Below are 11138 nucleotides of genomic sequence, written 5' to 3'. Positions count from 1 at the left end.
TAAAGATCGTTAGCCTTTAAACAATTTCATCTTTCAAGAAATCTGTGTATTTTTTTGGTTAAATGTTACTATTTATATTTTATTAAGTTGTACGTATGGCTGTATAAAGTATTATTAGTTAATAATTTTTGTATTTCCATTTTATACGTTGGTCCGATGCTATAGAAGTACATTAAGAAAATTACAAAAACTGGGCGGGCATCTCTTTAATAAAATGCGTTTTTAGCACATGGATCACCACTGTACCGGCAAAGATCGCCGCAACAAGTGCGAAAACGACGCCAACTGCGGACGCCATGAAAAGTGTTGCTTTGATGGATGCAATCTGCGCTGCGAAGCTCGTTAACAGCATGCTTTTACCCAGGGAATGTTTCGTTGCATCAACACTTTTTTTAACGATTGCCTAATTATTGCTTTTAAAATATGTAAATTAAAAAGAAACAGTATATTTGCACCTGAAAACCCCATGTTCCTGCATTATCGACTCGTTCTTATAAGAATAAAGTTCGCGTAATTAATTCCACATTGTATTGCATTCTAATTGTGATGTTGCGGAAGTGTCAATCAACAGTTATGCCTTATCATTGTATCCGTTTTTATACACATATCAATCTGTCGTTCAGTTCTTTTCCTTTCAAACGATTATTTTCTCGCTGAATGAAAGAACATCGCCGTGGGCTACAAGTAGTACTGCCGAAAATGCTTTGTAATAATTAAGTAGGTGAAGCGGATATTCCAGATTGACAGGACCAACCGGCGAGTGTTCCCAGCATCGGAATTAATCAGGATCAATCATGCGGTCATGTTAACATGTTACAATTATTAAAATAATAAAGCATATGTTACAATTAACGCACTGAAATGACCCGGATACAGAATGTCAACCGGTTTCTATACTATGGTGAAAATGGTTTATAAGGCCGGGAATGGGACGATTTATGAAAATGTTCCTAATGTTATAAGCAATACTCCATTGCGCACCGTACTGCTGCTATTTCGTATTTTAACTTACTGGTAGTTCTGGAAACACGACTTTGACAATGCATATTAGTCCCGCTCTATATACACCATGCCTGCTGCTCCTAATAATGCTGCTGCAGATTGTCAACGGCCAGGGTAAGCCCAATAATAATAAACATAACATTATAACGGTAACAATATTATACTATATTAACTTTTAACGATAAAAGTATTTGATAAAGATACGAGTACAATCTTTTCAATAAGTTATAAAAAATCGAACAAAATTTTTGGAAGAGATAAAATATATTTGAGAAAGTGTGAGGAGAGGAATAGTTGCGACCGATGTACACATCGGTCGCAACTGTTTCCTTAATGTTGTGGTTGAAGTTTTACGTATTTACATGAATATTTTTACAAAAATATTAGGAAAGCGTTCTTACATATTTAGACGTTCGTTATACTGGTACAGTCCGAAAACCGCGTTAGAATAGGATTATAGCGCAAGCATGTGGAAGCAACGTCATATGCGATACAAATTTTGCATTTTGCTTCTTAGTTTAAGACTGTAAGTCACATGACGCGGCGGAAGAAGCTGTGTACATTTGATAGTTGAAACAACTCGATCGTGACACGGTTTTCTAACTTTTTCCGGGTACATTTTTTACAAGTAGTAACTAAGTACTTAAATAATTAACCGAAGTGCAACACAAAAGTTTGCGAAAAAGTAATTAATTGTATGTTTCCCTTGGCAGTCTTCTATCCACAGCAGTACCCTGGCGTAGTGGGACCTGGCGTAGTTGGACCGCAAGGACGTAATGTTGGTAAGCACTAATACTAAACGATTATATGCAGCACAGTGTGTACAGTATTCACATGACTGTAACCTGTATCATATTGCAGTAGTGTTGCGTGGTGATCCTGTCGGACGGGATATCGGCGGACAACCGCTCCGATCCTGTCGGGTATGTACTCCTTTCCGGTGCAACCGCCGCGTTCACCGTAATACTCAGCTGTATGCTATTAGCGTAATATTTACTGGTAAATATTTGTAGAAAGTGGAGCGTTTCTGTACTGTACGTGATCGTCGGAATCGCTGCGACCGTGATTTCGACTGCCGCCGGCGAGAAACCTGCTGTTTTGACGGCTGTAAAATGGATTGTGAGCGCTTTTAAGGAGTATTCCGTGATATGTGTGTTACCGGTCAAAAACGTACCCGTGCTCTGCTCATAATGTTTGGTGGCACTTGTCAAACTTCCATCATTGTGCTTCTGCGTTTATTCTGACCGACGCTAAGCGCTTTTTGTTAGGAGAGACATTATTATGTATGTTGTTGTTGCTTAACTTTTCTTAAAACTATTGTCATAACATGTAACGAGCGAAATAAAAATTTTTGTTGGCATACGTATGTGTAAATTTCGCATTTTATTAGGAACTTCAACTTAGGTAAATCATAATACACGGTAAGTACGAGTACTTTTCAATCGAAAAAAAATCTGCCCAGCATAAAAGCCCGGTAAAAACCGGCGACCGACCGGTGGCACAACGGACAGGTCAAGGGTTCGCAAGTGCACCGGAGCGCAGCCATATCGGCTTGACAAGTAAAAACCCAGACTATTATTACGCATGATTACTTTGCAGTGCGTGGCCACAACAACAATTTCTCAATTCTCCATCAGATAAGCTCATTGTTAGAGGTGTTTTGTGCATAGACATACTCCACATTTGCTAATTCCGTTCGTGAAAAGAAAAATTACCTGACGGTACTGTTTACAAAAATGCAATAAGCCAGATGCAAAGACCGACAGTTAATTCACGCTTAGAAAAAACATAAAGTGTATTATACAAAGACTACTACTACGTGTGCATTAATCCTTGTTAATTTCACACCGGCTAATCTTAATTTTATCACGGTGTAGGCTTTTTTATAACCACTAATTTGAAGTAATTTCGTTACAACAGTTTCCGGCTAGATAGTGAGCACAATCCGGAAGCGCACACAAGCGCCAGGTAATCCGCCCTCTGTACATATTCTAATTTTTTATTTTCCTGTGGTAATATTGCTGTTTAATGATGCAGTACTCGTCGCAGTCCTCGCTGACTGCGCCCGTTCCGTGTGGCGATCATTTCGTACTTAAAGATGGTGCTGCTGCCAGTGCTTGTTCTTCTGTTGTCCGGAATAGAGCGTCTAGTGCATGCTCATCCTAATGAACATCCTGAACCGGATGCGTCGCAGTCCATCGCCCAGCAGGCTTTCCGGCAGTTATCAAAACGATCCGTGCTGGATTGTCTGGATAATCCCGAATCGAGAAACCTCCAGAAGCGTGCTGCCGATCGCCGACAGGCGCTGTTCGAAACGCTGCGTGCTGAGCATCTGTTAAAACGAGGCAAGCAAGCAGACAAGACTGCATGATCAGGGGACATGTTTTGTAAATATTATTTAGATATATAATTCTATCGTATTTAAATTGTAATTCTATGTCGGTGTGCAAGCTTTTTCTGATCTGTTCGCTTAGCTTGTGTGCTTTGATTTTACCTAAATATGCATTAAAGGTCGCACAGTACGGGACACCGCCACAGCCTTGATCACCAGCCACCGCTCCAACCAGACCGGATTGAACCAGAACAGCAATCCTTTCGGCAGCAGTGTTTCCTGTACACTGACGCCAGAAGTGGAAGTGGGACCGTACTGGGTCAGCGGCGAGTTCATCCGGAAGGATCTCCGGGAAACCCAGCAAGGTGTTACGCTGTTTCTCGACATCCAAGTCATCGATACGAAATCGTGCAAGCCGATGTCCAGTGTGTATGTGGATGTGTGGAACTGCAATGCCAGCGGCGTGTACGGCGGGATTGTGGCATCCGGCAATGGAAACGCTGCCGATCTTAGCAACCTAGTAATAGCACCGCTAATAAAGCTTTTCCAGTTCGTGACTTGCAGTTCTTAATAACTAAGTTCGTATTCCAGAATACAACATACTTGCGCGGTTTACAATCGACCAACACTGACGGTGTCGTGCAGTTTGTCACCAACTTCCCGGGTCATTATCCCGGTCGCACCAACCACATCCACACCATCGTGCATCTCAACGGCACGGTTCTGCCGAATAATACATACGGCGGTGGAACGATTCCGCACATTGGGAACATCCTCTTCGACCAGACCCTGATCAGCGCCGTGGAAGCCGTGACCCCGTACAGCCAGAACACCGCCCAGGTTACCACCAACGCCCAGGACCGGGTGTTCGTCCAGGAGACGGCCAGTGCCAATGATCCCGTGGTCAATTACGTCCTGTTAGGAAGCGGCGTCCAAGACGGGATATTCGGATGGGTAACGCTGGGGGTAGAGTCCACGGCGGATCAAGGGAGTTTAGCTAGTGCGCACTCCATCTGGACGGCGAGTGGAGGTGTGGATAATCCGAATTTTAATGGAGGATTGCCAGGGCTTGGGAGCGGTGGACTACCGCCCGGAATGGGAGGATATGGTGCCACGGGAGGGATGGGCCCGCCTTTTGGAGGGATGGGTCCTCCGAATGGTGGAATGGGACCTCCTAATGGGGGAATGGGACCCCCCGCCGCGACTACATCTCCTCCCCCAAAGTGCTCTTGATAGCTAACAAATTAATGGGTTTAAGAATATTATTAATAAAAGTTTTTTCTTGTTCTGGATTACAGTGTGTAATAAAGCTGGAATCAAAGACTTTATTCATTATAGTATGAGCGTTTTTGCGGCAGCCGTTTGTACTGTATGATCCGCAGACCGCTTTTGAGTATGAAATCGCGGATTTGGGGCACCGGAATTTGATGGCACTCTTTCGATGGGAACTTTCGAAATTTTGAAATCTGCAAACTTTGCTTTGTTTGCTGATCATTCGTTTACTAACAAGCCTCTTCCTCTCCTCCGACAAATAGGGCAAAACCATTTCTTCTACAAAGCAAATTTAATATCCCGAGATACAATGGGGGGCGTTCTTGCCGGATGTACATGACCGCTGCCCTGCACCGCATGCATTCTCCCTGCACGGCTCGTTTCTCATATGGGAAACCATAAGCGTTTCCGATTATTTACTATCATTTAGGTTCTTGCATTACGGTCAAGGGTTTTAAACCCACCAGTGTTTGGCTTTTCGGTATTGAAGCTATACAGATACTTTATATTCACTGTACTTGTATGCCGGGGCAAAGCTGGATACACACAGACGTTGCCTTATCTTCGTTTCTTCGCGGCCGGGATAGAACCGTCGAGTTCTGAAAATGAAACTCTTACCGTTAGAACACTCCCCGAGTCCCTGTTGCATCACATATTCTGCCTTTCTGGTGGTTGGAAAAACTTTTAATGGATGAAAATGAGGCAGATCCTTGATATAACGTCGGCATGTCTCTTGCACGGCATAATAAGCTCATAAAAGGAAAGCTTAGGTTATCGACTCTGTGTGGCTTGTGATCTTTTGCAGAAAGTTGGGATTCTAACCCAGTTTTGAATTGGTAGCACGGTGTTTCGAGTTCGTAACTTCGTACAGGTACTTACGAGTTAAATGTTGTTAAAATGTTGTGATAGAATAGTGCGATTGCACATTACTGCGTCTTTGTGTACGCTTACTGACAATTAAGAATTTCTTTAGCGTACCCGTGTCCACTTGGTACAATATCGTCGTCATTGCAAAGAAGATGATGACAACGATAACCCATGAGACTAATCTGAGATCCCGATCGCCACTGCACAAATTAAAATGCGGTGGCGATGGTGCTATCGCGGCTGAATAATGTCGGTGTCGCCGGCCTCATTCCATCCCTGCAATTCCTCGTCGGGAAAACCTGCATGGGTTTTATGTCTTTTCGGCGTTGTAAAGCTTTCCGTTGGCTATAAATAGATCAATCATAACGTTGCGAGTGTACCGCGGGTATCAAGTGGAAGATGTGCATTTGTAGTTTTTCTGTGCGATAGTGGGTGACCGCGTTGGCGACCTTGGCAGGAAGTCCACGTCTACCACCATCGCCAACTTATTGTTAGCACCTTGGGCAGGAATGGTAACATCGAGAATTTACATAAGAATGCTGATTTACGGGTCACTCCGTACAGGAAACAAATATCGGAAAGATACTCAGAGAGTGCATACAGCACTGCCAGGGAGTTGTAATAATATGCGGCATGGAACCATTGCTACCGGATGGTCACGTGCAGCATGTTTACCGGAACTATTTTCCCATGTATCACCTATCAAGCAATTAATACCATATTTTTTGAGAGTGTATGCAAACAAGTTAAAAGAAACTAGAAAGATATTCAGATTTGTTTAGTACTGTAGGTGACGTCAAAATATTTAACTCTATTAATGCTATTACGGTATGCTACAGCGATCAGTATGCAGTGATATTGTAGTACGAGTACAATATGCAGTAACAACATGAACAAAATAAAGATTTCTACTCTAATGCCTGGCGCAGCTAATCTGCGGTACTCTAAAATCATCATTGTACAAATTACATTGTACAAATTACACGTTGACCGTTGTACGTCATGATTCTGGCTGTTGCAACTGCTGCATTATTACATTATCGTCTCCCAAAAATATTATGACAGAGTTACTACAAGTACTGACCTCAAAGTGTAAAGCTGTTTTGCAAGTTTTACATTTGCAATTATGCTATAATAAACATAATTAATTTGCCTGACATTTTGTTGCGGACCATTGTACCAAAATTGTTATGCCAAAACTGCGCTACATAATAATTTCGTATGACAGGATAGCCAGAATTTTGAAATCTATTATGCAAAGTGTCCATCCCTTAGCTTTCGTTACCCAGTTCGTCACTGGCACTTTATTACAAGGCTTAAATTTACTATAAAAAGTAGACGGCATGTTGTTTTTCATGGCATATAAAAAGTGACATAATTAACAGACAGTCAAAGTTTGGATACATTAAAACAAGTGCCTAGACGCAGACGATGTTAGTCGTGAATAGCTCAAGGGTATTCCGGGTTGTTTAGATGATAGGTCGTGGACCTCCCGCTTTCGATGAGACATGTGACCATAAAACGATCCGCGCTTCATCTAAATCACATTACCGCTCATATCACGCTGTCCGATTTTTTGCATTACACCGTTCCGAAGCGTTCCGGAGGGTTGCACTCCAAATCTCTACTCTAAAGGGTATGGAATCGGATAATTGATAATTTTCAGCATATAAGAATAATTGTAAAGAATAAGCGTTGCTGTATCACACGTGAACGTCATAGTCAAAGCAAGCGTGACCGCCTTCGGCGCGGAGTCTGTTGTTTTGACGGCCGTGCACTACAATTCGACCACATATAAGTTTGAGGAAATTTCCGAGTATATGGTGTTTAGCGCGGAATGATGGGCTAGTGTATTAATGTACATAAATGTTACGCAGTACGGCGTTGAATTAACACTACTTGGTTATTGCTGTAGTAGTGTAAATGTGTTGAAAACCGTTGTTATACACATTTCCACAGGAGAGAACTGTATTTATATATGCTGCATTACGCGTAAAACAGTTGTGGTACGGATCTGTACTTCTGACATTTCATACAATACTGTGTTATACAAACTGCAGCTTCATAACTTTGTAGAAGGGTAACTAGCAATTGCGTATTCTATAAATTAATGTTTCGTTGTCCCAATTTTCTTCTGTAAGCCTCGAAAACCACATTTAAGCCGGCCCATATTTTGTAGATGCAGGGCAAGCATTATTGTATGCACTGCACGGCGTGTTGCGGGTAGCAACGCAGAACGCAGTTTTGCGGCATCCGGCAAAAAAACAGGCACATAAAGCAATATTTTTTGTCGCTAACAATACTTTTGATCAGCATTAACGGAAAACTCCATATACGGCTGGCGCAGTACCGGGAAGATGTACTAGTGGTTGGGTAAAAACGATACACTCCTTTCCATAACTAAGTCGTGATGTATCAAAGTAAATATTATGCGTCTATTGTCAAAGCCTATGGAATAAATTATAAATTATTTATTTGACAAGCCTATGAACTTGAGCTACCCGACCCGCGGCAAAATGGACACATCAGCTCAACGGTCAAGGATCCTCATAGTATGCGGTATATAGGACGAAACCTTCAGCGCGGTAAGCAGAAACCCCGCTTGCTCTTTCACGTAGTTACTGCAAACTACGTACGTAGTTACAGCAGCAGTTTCTTCATCAAACAGCTGTTGTATGGACATTTTAACGTGCCTAGGCACAATTAATATGATTAATTTCGTTTAATTCTTGCAAAGCGCGCTTGTGCTTAGATTATTATAAGCGGAAGGAGAATTGATAAATTACTGACACGGTAGCTGTACCGGGTATGACGGTGGCAGAAAATTTATAGACGCACTCTGTAGATTGCCAGCCTATAAGTAGCACAGGCAGCTGTACATTATAGCACCAATACGAACATACATAATAATAGCATTATAGCACTACATCTGAAACAATAACTGCTAATAAAATACAGCTCTAACGGCGGCGTAACAAGTGTTTCTTTCAACCGGTGCGCAAAACTCAAGCTGGTTCAGAAAGAGGAAGCGATTTACAGTTTGTAGGTAATTCCCTTTTATATTTGCACTAAACATCGCTTATTTATTTTTTTAAATCTAATGTCGTTTTATGCTGCAGTAAACGGCGCTAACTTTGAACCCGTTCGACGGCTCTCTTTGTGCGGCGATCATGGCGTACTCTAAGGTGGCGCTGATACCGGCGCTCGTTCTTGTTTTGTCCGGAATAGAACGTCTGGCCCATGCCCATTTCGGCCCTGAACCGGATGTGTCGCAGCTCCTTGACCAGCACGCTTTTCGGCTGCTGTCAAAACGATCCGTGATGGATTGTCTGGACAATACCGAATCGCGGCATCTCCAGAAGCGCGCCGTTGAACGCCGGCAGGATTTATTTGAATCGCTGCGTGAGGAACATGGTAAGTGTTAACAGCTGTAATACAGTTAAGACTCATGCGTTATTTTCTTTTATGATAATGGAAACTGCTACCACGACATTTTTTTTTGCATTTTGACCCCTCATAATCTATTATCCAAAAGTTTGATAACCCGAAAAATGCGTTTCCCGCATGGACTACACGATAAAACTTTTCGGCATTGTAATTTGCAACATAAGCTTTATCGCGAATTTTTTGCACAATTAGCGCTCGAGCGGAAATACAGAATTATTAGGTTTTTTAATTAATAATAATCCAACTAGACAGAAAAACGATTCTCAAACAGCCAAAGCCATGGCTCTTGCAAAACCATCTGGATAATAAAAGTGCAAATAATTCATAACGACCAAAAGGGCAAACAAAGCTTGTAATAGTCATAAGGGGTATAGTATAATTCGGCTATCACTGCCTAAATTTATTCATTGTGTAATATAATTTTTAAATACAGCAGTACTGCATTCAAGAATCCCAATCATGTTCTCGTATTTTCGTATAATAGTATAGCTTCGTACAGTAGTATATTATAATCTGAATACTTCAAGAGTTCAAGTATCGGTGTTAATTTAATCACTTTGCTTATGTTACGATTTGTGAATGTGGCCTATTTATCTTTAAAGTTCGTTCGGCACGGGATACCGCCAAAGTGCTGGCCACCAACCATCGATTAAACGAGAACAGTAATCCCTTCGGCGGTAAGGTATCCTGTTCCATGACCCCGATTATCGAAGTGGGACCATACTGGGTCGACGGCGAGCTTATCCGGAAGGATATCCGGGAAACCCAGAAGGGTGTCACGGTGTACCTCGACATACAAGTCATCGACACGAAGACATGCAAGCCATTGCCCAACGTGTTTGTTGATATTTGGCACGCCAACGCTACCGGCGTTTATGGCGGGGTTGTAGCAAAAGACAATGGGAATGCTGCCGACCTTAAAAACATAGTGAGCACTGAGCAATACTCTATTTAGTAGTTACCATAACAAAATGGGACACTAGCCACGGAAATGAGCAACCTGTCCCGGGAATAAGGAATCAGGTCCCAATATATAATACATATATAATAAAATAAACCAAATGAAATTTAAATAAATTATCAGTTTATTTTTCAATTCTCTTTGGTAAAAATTGTGGTTGCTTTCTTAGAACACAACGTTCCTGCGTGGACTGCAGCCCACCAACAACGAAGGTATTACCCAGTTCATCACCATCGTTCCAGGTCATTATCCCGGCCGCACCAACCACATCCACACGATCGTCCACCTCAACGGCACCGTTCTACCTAATAACACATACGCCGGCGGAAGGATCCCGCACATCGGGAACATCCTCTTCGACCAAGCCCTCCTCACCACCGTGCACGCCACGAAGGCGTACCAACAGAACAACGTCCCCATCACCCTTAATTCACAGGATCTGACGTTCGCCGCTGAATCGGCCAGTGCCAGTGACCCCGTGATGAATTACGCTCTGCTGGGCAGTACCGTCGAGGACGGGTTACTAGGATGGGTAACGCTGGGCGTGGATTCCACCGCCGACCAGGGAGCTTTAGCCAGTGCGCGGAATATCTGGACGGCGCAGGGCAGTCTGGATAACCCCAATTTTACTGGTGGACTACCGGATTGGGCTAAAGATCTGGTTTCACCGCCTTCCGTAATGAAACCCGGTGCTTCAACGAAATCGGCTTCCACAGCGAAGCCAACTTCCGGAACGAAACCTTTTTCCGGACTGAAACCTCCAGCCAATATTAATGTCTTGCTACAAAATAACGGTGATAAACCACCCAAACCAATCACCAAATTTTAAATTTGTTGTATTTTTTGTGTTTTTTGGAGCTGTTAGAAGCGCTACCGATCCCGCTACAATATCATTTGCGGCAAAAATTTATTATAACCCATGTACGTTCTTTTAAGTACGAAACAGATTTGGGGCATGAAAATTTATGTCGTTTGTTGAACACATTTTAAAACTGGAATGTTTGCAGTTTTTTGTTTGACCGCCGTGTCAGTGATCAATACATGCAGTGATACAAATACCTAAAAATTTCTAAGTATCGGCTGAAGGAACCACTTATCAATCGCGCACTGTATTAATTATTTTGGTGTGTATACTGTAAGAACCTTGTACGTATTGTATGCATCTGCAACGTGCCTACTGCCTATCCTATGCAGGTAGTAAATATGATATGTACCGGGGAGGTAGCAAACTTATACATCCCTGTATTAGAACAATAT

The 11138-nt window shown here is 42.4% G+C and overlaps 3 protein-coding genes across 4 annotated transcripts; all 3 read left to right on the top strand.

Moving 5' to 3' along the window:
- Nucleotides 1-945: 945 nt before the first annotated feature.
- Nucleotides 946-2360, top strand: LOC129596842 (uncharacterized). Its single transcript, XM_055494220.1, has 4 exons — nucleotides 946-1116; nucleotides 1716-1784; nucleotides 1864-1925; nucleotides 2016-2360. Exons 1-4 carry the CDS (start codon nucleotides 1041-1043, stop codon nucleotides 2133-2135), a joined length of 327 nt encoding a protein of 108 aa, XP_055350195.1. The 5' UTR covers nucleotides 946-1040; the 3' UTR covers nucleotides 2136-2360.
- A 457-nt stretch (nucleotides 2361-2817) lies between these two features.
- LOC129596821 (uncharacterized) lies at nucleotides 2818-4567 on the top strand. The gene is made up of 4 exons (XM_055494195.1): nucleotides 2818-2970; nucleotides 3040-3347; nucleotides 3514-3854; nucleotides 3926-4567. The coding sequence occupies exons 2-4, from the start codon at nucleotides 3101-3103 to the stop codon at nucleotides 4565-4567; spliced, it is 1230 nt and encodes a 409-aa protein (XP_055350170.1). The 5' UTR covers nucleotides 2818-2970; nucleotides 3040-3100.
- Nucleotides 4568-8339: 3772 nt separating this feature from the next.
- Nucleotides 8340-10885, top strand: LOC129596795 (uncharacterized). Of its 2 annotated transcripts, none has more exons than XM_055494162.1 (4): nucleotides 8340-8519; nucleotides 8593-8887; nucleotides 9523-9848; nucleotides 10051-10885. In XM_055494162.1, the coding sequence occupies exons 2-4, from the start codon at nucleotides 8644-8646 to the stop codon at nucleotides 10708-10710; spliced, it is 1230 nt and encodes a 409-aa protein (XP_055350137.1). In that variant the 5' UTR covers nucleotides 8340-8519; nucleotides 8593-8643; the 3' UTR covers nucleotides 10711-10885. The 2 variants fall into 2 exon arrangements, with proteins under 2 accessions (XP_055350137.1, XP_055350136.1); XM_055494161.1 differs by having other exon boundaries at nucleotides 8343-8515.
- The last annotated feature ends 253 nt before the right edge of the window (nucleotides 10886-11138 follow it).

The sequence above is a fragment of the Paramacrobiotus metropolitanus genome, unplaced genomic scaffold (assembly GCF_019649055.1).
Source record: "Paramacrobiotus metropolitanus isolate TYO unplaced genomic scaffold, Prichtersi_v1.0 Parri_scaffold0000096, whole genome shotgun sequence".
NCBI classification, from domain to species: Eukaryota; Metazoa; Tardigrada; class Eutardigrada; order Parachela; family Macrobiotidae; genus Paramacrobiotus; species Paramacrobiotus metropolitanus.
This window is presented reverse-complemented; position numbering and strand designations above follow the sequence as displayed.